Source organism: Pararge aegeria, chromosome 4 (assembly GCF_905163445.1).
Source record: "Pararge aegeria chromosome 4, ilParAegt1.1, whole genome shotgun sequence".
Lineage (NCBI taxonomy): Eukaryota > Metazoa > Arthropoda > Insecta > Lepidoptera > Nymphalidae > Pararge > Pararge aegeria.
In genome coordinates, this window is record NC_053183.1 from 7,556,291 (window position 1) to 7,576,560 (window position 20,270).

The following is a 20,270-nucleotide window of genomic DNA, read 5'->3' on the forward strand; positions in this document are numbered from 1 at the left end:
TTCCGGTAGTGGGAATCGAACCCTTGGCCTCTGGCCTTGGACTCAGAAATCAGTGTCGCTGCAAACTGCGCCAATCGGCCGTCTTGAGAACATTATGGATTATCTTCACCGTAAAAGCAAGCGAAGATTTTTTGTTTTGTTTTTTAAGTCTGTTTGTGGCTGTTGTTTTTATTGTGTCTTATCATATTAGTATGTTGTCATTCATTTGCCGCTTTCGATGTTTCGCACACTCGATTTTATAGTATCATTGACATTATGACCTTTAACTTCTTTACAAATTGCGTATCAAACAAGCACCTACTGACCTTTGATTTGTACAGATTTGAATGTGTTATATAAAGCTTATGCGATATTTATTATACATTATTCTCTCCATATTTGACAAACCAACCATAAAGTTTGTTTATTCGAAATTTTTAAGTTAATTTATTTTTGTGTATCTCTCTTTTATAAAACGAAAGTCTCAACAATTAAATTTAAAACTATTTACATAGATAAATTAAATAGATGAGTGTTCCGTATTCAAATAAGGATCGCTTACTGAGTAAAGTTACAACTAAGCTTCACAAAGCCTTATTCTACTTGAAATTTTTATCTTAAATCTACTTCAGATCATTATATTCCAGATATCAGTGTGTATTTATGTTGTAGGGAAACAATATTTTTTTGCGAAAAAAAAGTGGGTTAATGAGAAATAAGGCAGTCAATCTGATCATCTGATTTAATTGTTGAGACTTTCGTTTTATAAAAGAGAGATACACAAAAATAAATTAACTTAAAAATTTCGAATAAACAAACTTTATGTATCTCATTATAATTAATAGGTATTAATTACTCAGTAAAATAGATTTTGATTGAAGAAAAAAGAAAATAAGAAAGGAATAAGAAATCTTTTTGAGTTTCCCTTTAACCGCTGCTTTTCATTCGATCTAGGTTTTGCGCAAATAATCGATTTTTTCACCTTCTGATTGATTGATCTCTAGACTGTTGAGAGTCCTGTCTATTATATACAGGAAATTCTTCATAATCAGAACACGAGTACTTCGTACAAAGATGTAGTATTTTCGTCTAGTTTAAAAATTTGAAAACATTTATATCCTTCCAGATACACAGCCTGTAAAGCGTTCAGACAACTTCTTCAAGAGTTAGGCGACTTCGCGGGTCAGCGCGAAGTTGTAGCGGAAAACTTACAGTCCAATGTAGTTCGGGAGTTGCATCTACTCGCCAAGGAATTACGCGAGGAGAGGAAGGTAAGCCGAAACTAACATTCATATTCTTGATACAGCTCGCCTATCCTAGAAGACAAAAACCTAAAAAAATATTAAAAGTAATATTATAGGTGACATTACTTTTCACTATCTTGCAATTTATTGTAAGGATCCGTAACGAAACGTAGCTAATCCTAACGATAAGTTTAATAAATGGGTAAGTTTGTTTGTTCTTTTTTCATTCACGCCTACTTTGCAGTGGTTTTACGCTGGTTGCAAAGCGTTTACAACCAGGGTCGGCGTAAAGCAGAAAGCTGGCATAAATCCTCCTCTTGAGCGACTTGTATAAAAAGTTCAGGGTAAGCAGTACTTTTATTTATAAGCAGCATTTGATAGTCCGACTCTCGAGAAAGGGTATTTATAAAAAGCTGCGACTCTTCGAGCCAAACGATCATAGTTATAGCTAAGGCGGGCTAATCGACGCGATAGGTCAGGGCCAAGGTAATTTTGAAGAATAGAGGAAGAGAGTTTGTGTGAGTAATTTATCACAATTTACACGCGGAAGAAGTCGCGGGGTACCACTAGTCATAATCATCATCATCGTCAACCGAGTAAGTCTTTTGAAGGGAGCTCACAAGGCTACGTTCCTGGGCTATGTGATCCAGCGAGTCGTTTGATATGGTCTGTCCATTGATATCGTCTGTCCAATAAAAACAATAAGTACAATTAACGTTTTTGATTGTTTTCAGCAACATTTAAACGAAGGTTCGAAACAAATGGCGTTGCTCGGAACAGCCGTCGGTTCGCTGGAGAGAGCGCGGAGGTCGTACGAGCGTGCGGCGAGGGAGTCCGAGCGGGCGCTAGACGTGTATCAGAAGGCAGAAGCTGACTTTAACCTAAGGTAAAAATAATAACTTTGTGTGTATGAATACTTTCCTTAAGTGAGCATAATTAAAAATAAAAATTATGCATATATTATGTGATCGATATAAGTTGGAGTGGGAATTCACAATGATGGGTCCTTGTTTAAAGAAGAATGTTATAAAAATGGCGCGAATGTACTGAAGTCTACAGAAAAGGCTGTAAGATGATATACATTTGCCTTTTTCATAATTGAAAGAATTAAAAGAAGAAGTGTGCGGAAGATTAATTTATAGTCGGAATAGCTTTATGTTTGAGTTTATAATTAGTTATGTAATTTAATACTGTAAATAGAGATAATTACTGAAAACGATTAAACAATGTAAAATAAGAGCAACAGGTTTATTTATATAGACTTATAAGACTTAAAAGTAGGACCTTTTAAGCTAGTGTAGCTTAGTGAAACTTTGGTGCAAATGCAATCTTAAGATCACAAGAACTTAGTTGTTAAGATTACAAACACCTGTTTTGCTTTAAAGAAGTTTGAAGCATGTTCCCGAAGAGCAGTGCACGTTTTTTTTCTTAAATAAAATTATTTACTATAAATTGTTCTCGAAATTACTTCACAAAAAAATTGCTTATAAAAAAAGCATACGCCTTCATACTTAATATTTGACTTTTTGTTAATCTATAGCAATGTAATGAAGAGACAATTTTTGGTTGTTTGTTTTGTTTATAGAGTAACCGATAAATACACACAAGGGAAACGTTAAACTTTAAAACTACTGCAATTTTAATAATTCTTTCACCATTCCAAAGCTAATATCCGCAAAGTTAAGAAGATAAGGAAATTTAAAACTGCGGGTCGTACGGGAGTGGTTTACGTCTATTAGCAATATCAAATATTGTTACGAACTTTAGTTAGTGCGGGAAAGAGCGAGACCGGACTAATTTCATTGATCGACAACATGGGGCTCAGAGCTCAATGAAATAGCTCAAAGAATTGCGAAGCTAAATTGGCAATGAGTGTTATAACACCCCTATATACTAGAAGGGCTTCTTGGCGAGCGAACTTTGCTTTGGTAGACAGACTTTCCACTGGGCGACCGATCACATCGAACCAGTTGCAATTGAGTCCTACACCGGATCCATACAAAATCTTACAAAAGACTAGCAGTGGACGCCCATCGGTACATTTATAATAAATACTTTTTGGAAACGGGGTATAACGCCGATTTGATATAACGGTATTCATTATAATGAAAAACTTGCTCCTCCAAACATTTTCCTGGAATCAATAAATATACTTTTAGAGAAATAACTGTACACCGTTTTAATTAAATCACACGGTGACAACCATTACATTAAAAGCTACTTTTATACGTAATTTGATACATAACCGTTCTACTAAATCGAGTTTGCTGGCGTTTTATTGTATAGACGTATGATTATTTTTTCATAATACAGGCCATTACCTATGGTATTTGTTAATTAGGCTTTAGTTATTAAACTTTAATGCTGTTATTCAAATTTCCAGTCGAGCGGAGGTAGAAAAACAGAAAATGAATATGAAACTCAGAAGTCAAGCGTGCGAGGAGGCGAAACAGGAATATATGGACCAGCTCCGGAAAACAAATGAAGCGCAAAGACAGCATTACGAGCAACGGCTACCACACGTTTTCAAACAACTTCAGGTATTTCTCTAATACATGCTTTTCTTAAACAATGTGTTTTTTTCGTATGTTAGTATTTGAAATTGGATGGGGTCTTGCAAATAGACTCATAAGCTACAAAGCAAAAGCAAAAATTAAAATTTCATTTACCGGGGATTTAAAACGGAATCGGAAACTGAAGGGGTCGGGGTCTTAACCCACTAGGATATAATCGCTTTTTCTTCAAATAAGTGTGCAAGTTATCCAAAGCCCTAATTTACGGCTTAACAAAAGTATAACGAAATCGAGGATTTCCATTCGACGGCCCATTTGGCTCGAGCCCTATGCTTACACAATGATGTTTAATAATAGGAAGTAATTTAAACTTTGACACAATTCTGTGAAATGTGAAGTCGCTGAGTGCAAGCGCCTGCGGGCCTAAACTGGCGCGGAGCCAACGGGGTCACGTGGGGTTTCCATATTACATTGAAAATGTGGTCAAGTGCATGCCAGTACGTTCGTAGGGTTGGATTCCGTAGTCATGCTAATAAAGAAAACTTGTTACACCAAAATAATTACAAACTAGAGGTTCCCGCTTCGTCTACATTTAACCCTTGTGTATTTACTTAATTTCTGACTTCTCACCCACGTAACCACTGCCTTCCGAACCGGTGGTAGAGTCACTAACAGACATACCTGACGTTTCAAATGCCCTTCTTGGAAAATTACTATAACATTTTGGAATTCTCTTGACCGAACCAGTCACTACTGATAATTGGTTATTTATATATATATATATATATATATTTACAATACTCAGATCGCCGTCTAGCCCCAAAGTAAGCGTAGCTTGTGTTATGGGTACCGTGATGACTGATGACCATTTTTATGAAAAATAAAGATAAATACTTAGTATATACAGATAAACACCCAGACTCTGAAAAACATTCATGTGCCTCACACAAGTATTTTCCACTTGTGGGAACCCACAGTTTTGGACTCACAAATCAGGGTCGCTGCCCACTGCGCCAATCGGCAATCGATATGCTTAATTATTCCGGAATAAAAAGTATGTTCTTATGTCTCAGAAATGCAAGCTATCTATGTGTCATCTATGCGCCGGGCATAGGTAACAAGTAAAGAAAATAACAGTTGCAAAACGTTCATTTTATTAATATACCTGATGATGTTGATGTACATAAGAGACGAAGCTTGTACGGTTTAGTTTTATGGCTCTTTATTGAACTTTGCTTACGAAGAAAACATGCTTTGCGAAGGGAAGTCGAAAAGATCTGCTCAAATCCCCAGCTTCATGTCAACAAGTCTTTAAAAAACCCACCACCAAATCGACTTAAATCTCGTCGTCCCGTTTGTTCCGAGGCTCATGAAATAAGGCAATTTAACCTAGAGAATAGCTGGAGAGAAGAATGGAAAGCTACCCTGGGACCGGCAACGATCCCACAATGAAACCCAAGGGTTTCAATCTGCCTCGTAACCTGTGGTGTCGTCTGAACCGGCTAAAAAGGAAGGGCATGGACGCTGCAACTAACTATCTTTTGCACAAGTTGGGTTGGAAACCATCTGCTACATGGGCCCGTGGCGAAGAAGATCAGATGATGGAGCACATAATCCAGCGCTGCCCCATCGTTTCATACCAGGGATTGCCCAACGAACTTTTTTATCTTCCTGCTCGGACCGTCACATGGTTGGAGAATCTGGACATTGACTTGTAACTTATTAATTTGTAGATAATATGAATAAAATAAACCGCTTGTTCGTAGAAAATGCCATACGACTAAATAAATTGAACTTTGCTAGAATGGGATCGCGAACTAACGTAGAATCGTTGTGCTTTTAACAAAAATGTAGTTAGTTAAATATTTAAGTTTCAAATTAATTGTTTCAGGACTTAGATGAGAAAAGGATAAAGAATATCAAGAATTTCATGTTGAGTTCAGTGGATGTCGAAAGAAAGGTGTTTCCGATTATAATTCAGTGCCTCGACGGAATGGAGCACGCAGCCAAAAGTATTAACGAAAAAGAGGTAAGTCAATATAATAAACGGTGTGTTTTTAAAAAGAGAATCGTACATCTGCAGAATGCAAATAGTGTACTGTAACCCTAATGTTAAATTATAAAATTTCGTAAGCCGCTGGAATCGAAACAGCGCCATTACTGTCAGTTAATGTGTGAAAAACGATCTAGTGCCAATATTGTTTTGCAGTATCGTAACTAGATTGCGCTCTTTCGATTTCATTTTTATAGATATATACTTGATAGACTTGCGCTTAACAACTATAATGCCTGATGTAAAAGCAATGATGCGGTCTATGATGGGGCGCGCTTGCCTAGAAAATGTCTATTCACTCTTGCCTTGAAAGCAACTTCAACTTGTAGGAATCAGGAAACACCGACGCCGGAAGAGCATTCAAAACTTTAGATTTCATACAAATCTGAGTTAACTTTCACGCAATCGAATATTAATAGTCTCCCTATCCCACTCTAAGCACTCCGGTGAGATCATTATGGGCTGACTTATAATGGAATAAAAAATAAACTAGTAGAAATATAAAAAGGTGACTAATTAAGAATAACTTAAACGTGTTCCAGGATACACAGCTAGTAATAGAAAGGTATAAGTCGGGTTTCGTACCACCGGAAGATTTCCGTTTCGAGGCAGCGACCGGTGCGGACGCAACCGACTCTGCGACCACGCACGCAACACACAACCACCTCACGGCGGCGCGGGGCACCGTTTCCGGTAACCGGATCAAGAAGCGAGGCGGCCTCCTCTCCATATTCAGCTCTAATAAGGTGACACTTTTAAACTTGGTCATATAAATAAAATTTACGAATATTTTGATTATGACAGCTTAGAGCTTAGTACACATAAGGCGCGTTAAAAAATCGCGCGTTGCAATAACTTGCAGTGTATACACTTAAACGCTCGCTTTTGGCGTAGCGCTTTAAGATTTTATTGGGTACACTCGTTGTGTTGGTGCTTTGAGATACATGCGCCGCTGTTTAGCTAGGTCTTGGATAGTCGATTTCTTAAAAGCCTGTACTTATTTAACTTTTTTTTTTTTTAAATATCTTTTATAAATATTCTTAATGAAATAAAAATCTTGTTTGTATATTTTATTTTTACTTTACACAGAAATTAGATATATCGTATTAGACAGAAAACATGTTTACGTAACAACAGTTAAATGAAATTGAACTACACTATATCAAGTAAACTCGCCTCTGCGCAGCATAAATCTGAACGCTCTGATAAACGCTCAGGCTACAAACGCCAAACGCAACGCCCCGTGTGTACTAGCTCTTATTTTGAGTTTCGGACGCAACTTAAACGAGTTGCGAACGCGATGAAACTAATAGGTTTTAAAGCGAGATTGCCGACCTGGCAATATATCATAAGACTGTAGCATCAGAGTAAAATATACTTAATCCATCTAGTTTTACGGCTCAAGTTCGGCCATAACTCTATTAGTCAGGATACTTTGTGTAATACTAATTGCTAGGATGGTATATACTACTTTAAACCAAGTGCCATTATGTGCATTTTACCCTGGCATACAATGTTTCGGTACTTGAACTCCATTAACGCTAACTAAGCATGTAAGTAATGTAAGTTGTAATGTAATTTATTACTTTTTTATATGTTTATAAGTAAAGAGTATCTCAACACAAGTTTCTACTCCGAGCAAAATTAATTACGTGCAAAGGCCATATTATGTATTTAGTTTTAAATCTTTTATTTATCTTTATTAATATAAATCTATTCGCTCTTATTTTTATTAAGTAGACATCTTGAATTATCACATTAATTAAATATTTTAGCCTATAGCCTTTTTAGTAATTATTATATGTATATAGGTTTTAAGAATGTAAAATTTGTTTCATTTTTAGCATATAATGTTAAACCAGGCTGATGGTGCTGTGCAAAAAAAAAAATGGGCTTACATGCTTTTAAATTATATTTAACTTAGTTTGCTTTTATTTATTGGAAATATGGTGAATATAATATTATGGTTTATGAAAAGTTATGTTTATTTTTTTTATTATGTTTGATGTTTATTTATGTATTATGGTAGTTTTACATCTACATGCATTTCTGGCAGACACGTTATTTTCTAAAAAAAGTCAGATTGTGTTTAAAAATCAGCACAATGTATGTACGCAATGTTAAAATAAATCATCGATCGAATCGTCGAGTCGAATCGGTAAAATGCATAAGTATGTCGGCGTGATTGTTTAACTGATTTTAAATTGTGCTTTCTTCAATTCGGCACTTTTGTTTAAGATCAATATTTTTCTATAAACTTATTTAACGTTTAAATTAAAGTGTCATATAATTTGGTCGGCGTCATGTTCCTCAATACGCTTAGTACTCAAACTAAATAAGATCTTTAATACAAAGTCCATAATGGAACATAAGTGATGGATGAACTACGTAAAATATAAATAATAAGGCAACATTTTAAGAAAGATTAAAGAAGAATATTATTATAGATTATTCCATACCCTACTACTGATTATAATTACGAAAGTGTTTCTTTGACTTTACTTGACGCCCTAACTACGCAATCAATCGACACAATTTTTGGCATAACATAAGCTATTATCCCAGGAAAACAAACGGTTCCTACGGGATTTGTAAAAAAACGTATTAAACAAAGACGAAGACCGCGGGCAATAGCTAGTAGACTATAAAAGGCATGGCGTGCAACATACAAAAAATATCATCACAATTACGTGTCATTAGATATGATGTCTGTGGCTGTAAAACTATTTTTTTTTATGGAGGTACTAATTTTTTTTTTATCTGTTATCCCTCGATCCCTACCTAACTCGGGTTCACATAACATCCATTCAAATTATTGGCGGCGGCCGCATAACGTGGAAAATGTAAGTTGACCCGCGTAAGTTTATGCATGATACTTCATCCAAAAGTATTTCCTCATGAAATAATTATAAAACACTTTGTAACAATTCATCATACTGATTTCATTCTTTGTTTGGTTTTATCCTTTCCTGGTTTTAATCCTGGAATTTCTTTACCCAGGGTACTTTTTCACCCTTCTAAGGTTGATTAATAATTAAGTTCATAATGATTAATATAACATTATTAATGTATCTTATATCATAATGATTAATATAACATTATTAATTTTATATTAATCATTATGATATAAGATGATCCTGCGCGGGCGCATCTTACATACAAAAGTTATCGTATATCATTTCGCTACAATAACAATCTTTAACCTAAACTAAGCTTTATTACTATCTACTTGCATTAACTACAACTTAATCTAAAATACAAAAAAAAAATTGTATTTTTTGGGGTAATTTACAATTCAAACATTTCAGTATTAATTTAAAATTTTGGCCAAATTATAAAACTATTATTCGTTCATTTATATTGTTTAGATTGAAATATATTGGTAGAAAGTGCTACCTATTCTGTTGTATACTTACTTATCTCTAAACAAAACTAAATTGGCTGGTCTAAAAGAATTGCTGTCTTTTTCAAACTGAATCCATTAAAAAAGGGACGCTGTTTATTAAACACGTCAGGATAAAGCGTTATATAACCTAGTTTGCGATTAAAAACAATAAGAAGTGTAATTTCTGGCGATTCCATTTGCCTGAAGTAGCCACTGGCCTGGCTAGGCTCACCTTAAAAATACTGGGCTGAATGTTATTCGATAAGGGAATAAATGGAGCTGTTACATCTTTTTGAAAGCTAATAAATGTTTTTTTTCCTTTTTATACTACACCCTTTCACTCATCCTATCTATACTAAGCTGGAAGATTCGGATCCATAAATTGCACATATATAGATAATGACTACAAAGTAAACACATTTTTTATCATTATATATATTTGTATATCTTTAAAGTTTTTTTTTAATGTCATATAACCTGAGAAATACGCTGTTTGCCTTTTGACTATTTTTATTTCAAGGTCATTAATTAGTATCCCTAACAATCGTATTAATATTAAGCATAATTTTCTTTAATCCGCGAGAACTTGGCAAAATCTGCAAGGTGCAATTCATAATTTCTTCAATTGTAACAGATCACACTGCACAAATCTTCCGAAATGCCCTTTCGAATCACGCTTCGCTCCGGCATCGGAGCATACTCAGAATAAGTTGACTATACAATTTATAATTGTTAGCACCATGCAGATTCGCCTGGTTTGCCTGGTTTTCGGGGGTTATAGCAAATTTAGCTTAATGTTCAAAGCTTAATGTTGTATATCATGAAATTCCTTAAAGTATCCCACTTCTGTCCAACGAAAAATTAAAATATTTATTTTTAAAATTTAATATTTCTTAGTCATTGATTTTTTCAACGTTTTCTTATCTGTGTAATGGTTTAATTGTTTCTTATTTTTTATTTATTCTTGGTTTAATGTTTTATTGTTTGCTTCCTCGTTTCGCGCTCGCTGACTTATGCTTTGGCAGAAGATTATTGAGGCGTGCAACTCGTTTAAGGTTAGTCTGTGTGTTAGTTAGTCTGGGAATTGAGCACCAGTCACGTTTGTCTCGTATTTTTTGTTGCACTTTGATTGCCTACATTTTTAAGGTTGTAGTATAGAATAGAATAAGTTAAGTAGTTACTGGTAACTGCCTCGTTGATCTATTGGTTAGCATGTTCAACCGGAGATCACGTGGTCATGGGTTCGATCCTGGGTCGGGCTAATGAGTACCAGCCCGAAATTTGGATATAAGCGGTGAAAGCTAAGTCCGCTACCATCTTAAACTGCATCATAACTTGACCATAAGGTGAGATTGCAGTTAAGAGGTAACTCGCAGTAAACAAAATGTTTCTATTATGTGTCGTGCCATTAAACATTTATATTAACAGTTCTGGCATAACTGAATGTTGTGAGACACTATAGACACCACAACGTTTGTATTTTGTCAAATTCCTGTTAAAAAATTACGTAATATAATATTTGGTCCGTTGGGAGGATTCGGTCGTAACTAATTAGCACCGACAAAGACAGTAAAACCCGATTAGGGATTTGGGTTCAGGTTAGCCCGCTACCATTTTAGACTGCATCATTAATATTTTATGTTATGCACATTATATGGACGCTGTCTTTGATGACGATGATATGAACTGGCAACCTTATTTCCTATTAAATTGTTTATTTGCGTATTCTTAGGAACCGTCGTTATTCGGTAACAAGCTTGCCATTGCTTATATTTGCACACAGTTACCAAATCGCATGAAAAGGGTATTACATGTATTATAATTATAGCAGCGTGGTGGGTCGTTAATAGTGGGACGTTAATAGGCTGCGGGTGATGATGTTGATGATGATGATGATGAATAATAATTATGAGTCTAATGATATGTTTTGAATGATAAAACAGTGTGCGTTATTTTGCACTAGTGTGTTAGATTGATTATATTGTCGAGTTAATGTGTGTCAAGTAATATAATAATTAATAATTGTCACTTTTTCTAGCTTTGCTTAAGTCTAAAGCAATTTTAACCAAAACCTGGGTAAAGGTAATTATGACAAAAGAGCACAATTCAGTTCGTTTTTGAATTGTTTAATGACGTGTTTGCCCTTTTTCACTCTTGTTGTGCACCTTGTAAATAAACTAAGTTTTGCTCGGTATATAGGAGGTAATGGGATTTTATAATTATTGACAGTATTAATTATTAAACACGTACTAAATACTATTAATTCTCTAGACAGATACCTTAATACCTCTTTTTTTACCTGTATTATAATCTGTGTTATAAAAGGTGTTATTTTGTTTTCTAAATAGACTTTACAAAAGCTGTGAAACTGTTGTTGATAGTCCCATATCGAAAAAATTATATTAGTAAGGAAATGTTTTTTAAGTGTAATAAACATTCAACTTACGTATTATATCAACAATAAGCGAAATTATGTAATTCTTATATTGTAATTTGTCTAAATCGTTCCCTGCGCCAATGAGTTCAATGAAATGATTTGAATTCGTGGTTTGTCGTAGATCAAGTGTGCCCAGACCAAAATGCTAAAAATATATATTTTTTTTGTTTCTTTGTTTACTACTTTACCATATATTGACGATTGCTAGTAATAAGCAACGTTCTGAGCTTGAAAGTTTTGCTGTTTTTCGATGGATTACAAATTATGTATTAACAAGATAATACCATTTTCACTATTGTAGCAGTTTGGGAAGGACGTGTTTTGCATTGAGACTGCGTGTGTCAGTTGCAGACTTTTTATATTGTAGAAAACTAGAGGAACTTGTTTAATACAGTGACTTAGTGATGCTAAACTTACAGAGATAAATATAAACCCTGTATGTAAATGAACATTACACATTACGATCGACTTACTTGGACAAATTTAAGAGTGATAGTATAAACGTAACTAATTAATTTTGTCCTAATATTAATTTTGTATTGCAGAATAACATGTCGATGGATGGGAAGGAGGATTATTCAGATTTGCCACCGAACCAGAAGAAAAAGAAACTTCAAGCAAAAGTACACGAGCTGACAAAACAGGTATCTATTCATTTTACTGTACTCGTTAATCATACATCAAAGGTTTTCACATTAATATCACATAGTAAGTACTCCTGTAGATGCATACAGGAGTCCGATGAAGCCGTCTAGACGTACCATCCGGTGGGCCATCTGTTAATCTAACATTAATATTCCTGTTAAAATAGACAGCGATTCTGCAGTAAATGCAAGGACCCTGACAAAGAAGGACAGTTAGAGTCCATCCCTCTGTCTGGAAGATGTCGGCATCTACCATGAGATTGAACGCTTCATACTGCTGTATCTCTTCTTAATATTGTGCGTGTAAGCACTTTGACTATAGCATGTCAAAACTAAATAAATAAATAATAAATAAATATACTAAGACAGTACACACATCGCCATTTAGCCCCAAAGTAAGCGTAGCTTGTGTTATGGGTACTAAGATGACTGATGAATATTTATATGAATAATATACATAAATACTTAGAATATACATATACACACCCAGACACTAAAAACATTCATGCTCATCACACAAACATTTTCCGGTAGTGGGAATCGAACCCACGGCCTTGGACTCAGAAAGCAGGGTCGCTGCAAACTGCCCCAATCGGCCGTCAAAAACTATATCTATTGATTCAAAATACGATGAAACAGAATTTTATAATATTGAGCTCCTAGGTATCAGCATTTCGTCCAATCTAGGCTTTGGACAATGCATCGAGTCCAAAGCTAAAACTGCTGGCAAAAAACTTGGCATCCTCAACAAAGTTAAGCGCTACTTCCGCCAGAACAGCTTCTAACCCTGTACCAAGCTCAAGTTCGGTCGTGCATGGAGTACTGCAGCCATTTATGGGATGGCTCTGCCAAGTACCAGCTCGATGCTTTGGATTCGGTGGATCGTCGTGCTAGGAGGCTCATTGGCAACGACCTTGTAGTCAGTAGACTTCAAAGCCTTGAACACCGGCGCAAGGTTGCTTGTCTGGCTGTTTTCTACAAGATACATTTCGGAGAGTGTGCTCAGGAGCTATTCGATTTGGTCAAACCATCTCCTTTCTACCATCGAACTGCGAGGCACTGAAAGAATCTGCACCGTTACGTGGTTGAAATACCATCAACACGTACGAAGCGTTTTGCTTCTTCCTTTCTGATCCGCACCGCAAAGGCCTGGAATGCCCTCCCATCTTCCGTCTTCCCTGATACCTATAATCTGGGTACCTTCAAATCAAGAGTGAATAGGCATCTTCTAGGCAAGCGCGCTTCATCTTAGGCTGCATCATCATTTACCATCAGGTGTGATTGCAGTCAAGCACTTGTCTATATATTTAAAAAAAAAAAAAATAAGGTAGCAGGGCAAGGTAGAAGGCACTAGAGCGCGCGGTAGGTCACCAATGCGATGAACCGATCAGATCAAATCTTCAGTGGGAGGTCTCTTGCATGTGTGTCCCAGACTATCTGCAAATAGGGAGAAGTGGCTAATGATTGTGAGACGAGTAACAACTACCACAAACAATGTCCCACCGTGATGACCACGGCAAGAGTGTTATGACAAAGAAGAAGAAAGAAGAAGAAAAAAGCAGGTTACAGGATACAGGTCCCCTCCAGCACAACGTATAACTAAGAACCGCACTTTCGCATGTATAATATTGAGTAGAGATAAATAAATAATAAATAAATATACTACGACAACGTTTGATTGTAAGTAATTGTTCACAGGTTGGCCAGGAGCAAGCTGCCATGGAAGGTCTTATGAAAATGAAAGGTGTCTACGAGACAAATCCCACCTTAGGCGATCCGATGACTGTAGAAGGTTTGCTTGTGTCCACTTCTCTAATACATTCACTAAAAAGTAATATTAAAATGCAGTTGCTCAAAATGCGGTACTTTTATACCGGTACATCGTGCGAAAAGCTGGAATTTCGCACTAGTGCTTTTGTAATTTTTATTTTACTTACTGATTATGTCGTTTAATTATATTCAAAACACTAAATACTTGAATTGTTATATGATATTCAAATTTCATAATACGAACTTTTATACAAATTCACTAAAAAAAAAACAAAAACTATTTACGCACCCGCGAAACTGTCATTCTCACATAACAAATGTAATAAATACTTCCGCACTTTCATCAAAATGTACTATTATATAATCTTAATATATATAAATCTCCTGTCACGATGTTTGTCCGCGATGGACTCCTAAACTACTCAACCGATTTAAAATTAAATTGGTACACCGTGAGCAGTCTGGTCCAACTTAAGAGATAGGATAGCTTAGATCTTTAATTATAGTCGCAATTTTATTTTATTTCAAATTATTTGTCTATAATTAATTGGCAGTCACATGTTATATATATATACTACTATACTCATTTAAAGCTTAGCGATACTGAATACTTTAAAAACAAAATCAAACGCAGACGAAGTCGCGGGCAACAGCTAGTATTAAATATATTTCTGTAAATTTCGTTACTGCTCCCTGAAATGGCAAGCCAGGATTGGCATTTCACTGAACAGTCTCGTCAGTTATTCAAATCCATTTTATCACGTCGTCTTTCTTATAATCTCACTGGTTGACCCTAGCGTTGATCAGAGGTATAATAACGCGCCATGTTGTTGCAGGTCAACTTAACGAGTGTTGCGATAAGTTGAAGAAGCTGCGCACACAGTTGCGTAAATACGAGGATCTACTGACGGAGGCGAACAATCAGGTGTGCGCGCCGCCGATACATCCCACCGCACGGACTAATGGCGCCGCGCCTACACAAGCTACTAGGTAAAAAAATAATAAAATAATAAAAAAATAAACCGAAAAAAAATAAAATAAAAATAAAGCTTAACGTATTTGATAAATATTTTTTTTTATCTAAGGTCTTAATAGTTAAGATTTTGTAGTAGGTACCCGGTTGTAAACTCTGCACAATGTAGAAGTTGCATACAAAAAAAAAAAAAAGAAAAAGTACAACCAGAATGCAATCCATGTAGCATATTTGAGTACCGACCTACAACAGTCAAAAATTTGTTGTGGGCTCTTCTTAGACCAGGGCGCGTTTGGAACCCTCCTAGCTTTAGTTTTAAGTAAACGAATGTAGTTATCACCATCACTAACGTTAGTGTAACATGTTAAATGTATGAACGCTTCATAAGTGCCTGTAATAAGGTCCACATGAATAAGACATTTTTGAATTTGAATATTACTTAAGGGTAGGCTTTTTTTATAACTCTTGCAATGCCTATCCTTAAGTTTTTTATATCTCTTACTAGAGATTTTCTTAATTTTATATCATCTGCATACCCTGTGCATAACCTCTATGCACGCCACTGCTGATGATTATCAGTTTACCATTCGTTGGTCAATCTGCTTCATCCGTAAATTATAACTATTGAAAAAAAAATGAAAATAACACTTTTTTCATTTTTAACATTGGTGCCAATTCGCCAATCGTAAAGAACACTAAGCCGAGGGAGCGTGACATGACTAGATTCGATTTCCGCTGCAAACTAAAACGCGACCTTAAATGCTACGGTGCCGTTACGAGCAATTTTCAATTTCTACTTTTATTTTTTTTGCAATATTTACGTTGTCTGAATAAAATAATCAGTAATTCCTACAGACATATAATGTTTAGTATTTATAACGTCATATCAAGGTTTTAGTCAATAAATTGGAAAATCTTGCTGTAAAGATTAGTAGCCTATTGTCGGCTGGAAAAAATAGGGTAGTGCTTTTATACATCTATGATCTCCACGCCACTGTAATATGTAATGTACAATATATACATAAAATCATCTCAAAAGTCATATAAAATACAGGTACATTATAATATACATTATGATATTTCCGCAGTATTGGATCAAACAGCGAATCTCTCTCACGGTCGGCGTCGGAATCGTCTGTCAGTACCGGAACCGGGTGCATAGGCACCGGGACCGGCCCGGGCGTCGGTGGCGGCTCCTGTACCGGTGGCCGGGCCGCCGGGGGCTCCCCGGAGTCCGGCTTAGGAGGAGAGCTGGCCGCGGCACATACAGACCACACAAATGGTGACCACGACGAGAACGACCACGACCACGACCCTGACCATGACTTTTACGGAGATTACTATTATGAAGCGGATCTACAGCCGCTGGGATACTGCAAGGCGCTTTACGCTTTTGAAGGTAATTTCGAAACATCAGTAAAGCTTTCTTCTTTCTAATATTATAAATCCATACGAAAAAATTTTTACAACCTAAGAAACGACATCTATTCAAAGTAATCTGAAGTAGCAATTGTCATTGAAAGATTATTTTCTTATAATTTGTATGAGTTATGAAGGAACATCAGAAGCTATCGTAGCGAAGCTAATCGTAGTGGTTAGGGTTTCGGCCACCCTTTCGTGCGGACCGAGATAAGTCCCCAGCACCTCTAACTTTTCAAAGTATAAGTAATGAATGAAAAGTAATGAATAAGCATTTAAAATTTAACTTGCCTTAACGGAGATTATCTATTCGCAATTGGCCAGCGTGGTGGACTGCGGCCTTAACCTTATCGGAAACGCTTGAGTCGGATTCCTAATGACTTAGGTGACTCTTACAGAACGAAAGGTTTCTCTAACTCTTAGAAGATAGCTAAAGACGTTAGGCGCTATCTAATGTTACGACACGGATTCGGCGGTGCGACATTTTTAGGAAAATCGTAAACTGGCACGTAACTCGACATCCTGATTTTTATAAATAACCCTATTTTCATTACAGAATGAAAAATATTATAACACAGACAAAAAATACCACACCTTATAGCAAGAATATATAGCTCCTTATTTTACAAAGTGACATTAGCTACTGTCAGTTGGCTTCGTCTAATAAAAAATACGACTTTAATTTAAGCTTTATGAGTTGCCTAGTGAAAATCGATTGGTGAAAGGTGCCTGGGAATCTCCGTTTAGAGTCTAAACATTGGACATTGGCATTGCCTAAGTAAGTAACGTCTAAACTTTAGACATTACTTACTTAGGCAATGCCAATGTTCGTCGTTAGTGGAAACGGGCTTGGTGCTAACTGCTAATGATTGTTTAATTTTTTTTTTTTTATCAGCGAACGGCACGGGCTCAACAATGCGCATGGAATGCGGCGAACAACTTCTGGTACTGGAGACGGACGCAGGCGACGGCTGGACGCGCGTCCGACGCAGCAACACCAGCGAGGAGGGCTTCGTGCCCACCACTTACATCGTGACCACGCTCTACGCGGACGCACACCACTAGCCGGTGAGAAGTTATATTACTTGCGTAACTGTGCATCCGGGACCTTTACATAAGCCAGATTCAATATGGGAATGTTTACCAACAAAACGTTGTTTAGTAACCAATGACATGCAGATGTTATGAACCTGTAGAAAAATATTGACACTTTAAATTTTTAAGAATATTTGGGAAAAAAGTAGTCTGTTAGAAATATTTGTATAATACTAGCGTACCCAGCCTGCTTCGCCGGGATAGATTTTGTTTTATTTTATTTTAACAATAAACTTAAATCATTATATTTTTAATTTAAGTCTCATAATATATTAAATCTCCGTATTCATTCTCTTCTATTCTCTTCTCGAGCGGGTGAAGATCATTATCTACACCCATGTACACCCAACAATAGAATACCATCATAGTAAATAAAAGCTGTATTTGACAGTTTGACAGTTCAAAAATAGGAGTGCTCCGATCGTGACCAAACTTTACAGGATTACTCGCCAGGTCCATCCGGAGATTCCCTGAAAGTTTCATTGAAATCGGTCCAGCCGTTTCGGAGCCTATACGGAACATACCGACACACTTTCGCTTTTATATATATAGATTATATATATTTAAATAATCATGATTTAAACCGATGGATATTCAATCAGTTGACAATCACAAACTACAATAATAAACATTTCCTTGTAAAATTTAGAACATCATCATCGTCATCTTAGCGTTTTTTTTTTTTTTTTTTTTTTCAATCATAATTAGGTATACATAGGTGACGTGTGTCCTGAAACTCCATTGAGAGTTACAACTAAAATATATGCTTGCAATTAAAAGAGGAAGTTGGCACGTTAGAGTTCATTGTTCCATATGTATTTTGTTGTTTTCCAACCTTGATACACTTTTGTATAAACATTGTAGCAATTAAAATACTTTATTGTTCAATACAAGGAATCAACGAAACATGAATACGTAACGAATGCTACACGCGAATGTTGATTTCGTAATGTAGATCACGCATGGGGATAATTAAGTGTAATCACAGTGTACATAATCATAGTAAATAAGGCATAGAGACTGTTACACTACCTTTATGCTGTAATATAGTAAAGTTTCCGATTTGATGATCCAGTTAAGGGGCAATTTGGGATTTGTATTTACTGAATTTTCTGTGGTCTTTGGCCGTGCTTATTTACCACCCGACAAAGACTTCAAGCAATTTTGCCTTTAGCTAAACCGATCGATGGGTTTAGTTTAACTACGCACCAACCCAGAGTAATATGCAGTTACTGTTTCCTAGTATTGTCACTAGATGTCGTTCTTTAGATTCCATACAAATGCATTGTATAGGTGGGAAATCGTAAGCTAGGCTCTCAGACGAAATTCAGAAAATAATTCTGATATAATTGTTTCAGATGTTTGACCACTCAGGTGTGCTCCGACTGCTGTTTAACTGTGGTGGTTACTTTACGCGTTGAGTGTGAAACAGTTTAGTGCTCGAGGACTAAGCCACTACGGACTTGTGCAATCATTTGCGGCGCACGCGCATATTGAATGTTCTTTGTGGCCTATACATTGTTATTTCGGCAGAGGTCAGTGTAAGGAAATCTTAAAAACCCACAATATTCTATTTCCTTTGCCATTGAAGATAAGCTTTACAGAAGGCAGTCGATATCGTGCTATCTCTTTCCCACAATATACGGACGTGACACCAATGTGAAAGAGATGGCACGACATCGACCGTCATTTGTAAGAGTATTCTTGGTTATTCTATGCATACGATAGAACAGTGTAGGTTCTAGTTTACAGATTATTGTAACATGATATAATGTTTTATATATAATAATGGAACCTATACTGTCATAGTATGTACTGCAATACTAAATAGTATATTTTATTCACGAAACCCTACCAGCAACATAGGGTCGGCAATTTCGCAACATCACAGGAGAACAGATTAGAGTTTGGGATTTTATTTTTATATATTTATTTGCCTTAATTTACAAATTGTTTAAACCGTGGTAACCATTAATAGGTAATCAGTATTTATGAAATAGTATAAAAATAATTAAATTGTAGGTGTAAAAATGTTTTTCTGAGGGTTAGGATAGTGAGTTAATGAAATGTGGTATATACCACTAAGTTAATGAAATGTTTGAACTTTATTTATTAACTTAAACAATTGCGGAACACAGGATCCTGCGTTGTTGTTAAGGAATGATGATTTGTGAAAACGCGTGTGAAACTAATAAGTAATGTGGTGTGAGACATACGGGCGTTGATTCCAGAGAAAAGAGAGAATCGTAAATCTATCTGTATTACGTTTTAAATTGAAATACATTTTTACCGAAAATAAGACTAGCTGTGTATATTGTTTTGAATCTCGAATAGTAGTTGTACTAGTAATACTCAGTGGCGTGCATAGAGGGTACGCACAGGGTATGCAGATGATATAAAATGAAAAAAAATCTTAAGGCATTGTAAGAGTTATAAAAATCCTACTCTTAAGTATTTATAACTCGTACTGGAAATTTTCTTCATTTTATATAATCTGCATGCCCTGTGCATACCCTCGATGCACGCCACTGGTAATACTTTACTATAAATTGGTATGAAAACTCTAGGAGAATCCGAACGCACTGTGTAGGTTCCACCAATAAGTGACGATATTACGACTTGAATGCACTTATGAGAATTCACATAAATGTTTGTGATTGCGGATCAAGTTTTCTTTTTTCTGACCTCTGCCAAAGTAACACACAAAATATTTACAAGTATTTTTGCTATAATTTATCCTTATTGAAATTAAATTTAT

The 20,270-nt window shown here is 35.9% G+C and overlaps 1 protein-coding gene across 2 annotated transcripts in view; it reads left to right on the forward strand.

The window, feature by feature from the left end:
* Window positions 1-19,925, forward strand: part of LOC120637659 (formin-binding protein 1-like) — a 91,437-nt gene extending 71,512 nt beyond the window's left edge. The window contains exons 4-15 of one of the 2 annotated variants that reach the window (XM_039909582.1): window positions 1,106-1,250; window positions 1,958-2,109; window positions 3,607-3,763; window positions 5,628-5,765; window positions 6,332-6,535; window positions 10,203-10,229; window positions 12,157-12,255; window positions 13,954-14,047; window positions 14,862-15,015; window positions 16,087-16,397; window positions 17,313-17,485; window positions 18,871-19,925. In XM_039909582.1, the coding sequence (XP_039765516.1) occupies window positions 1,106-1,250; window positions 1,958-2,109; window positions 3,607-3,763; window positions 5,628-5,765; window positions 6,332-6,535; window positions 10,203-10,229; window positions 12,157-12,255; window positions 13,954-14,047; window positions 14,862-15,015; window positions 16,087-16,397; window positions 17,313-17,482 (1,651 nt within the window). In that variant the 3' untranslated portion in view covers window positions 17,483-17,485; window positions 18,871-19,925. The remainder of the gene's footprint in view (window positions 1-1,105; window positions 1,251-1,957; window positions 2,110-3,606; window positions 3,764-5,627; window positions 5,766-6,331; window positions 6,536-10,202; window positions 10,230-12,156; window positions 12,256-13,953; window positions 14,048-14,861; window positions 15,016-16,086; window positions 16,398-17,312; window positions 17,486-18,870) is intronic. The other variant, XM_039909583.1, reaches the window with a different exon arrangement.
* The last annotated feature ends 345 nt before the right edge of the window (window positions 19,926-20,270 follow it).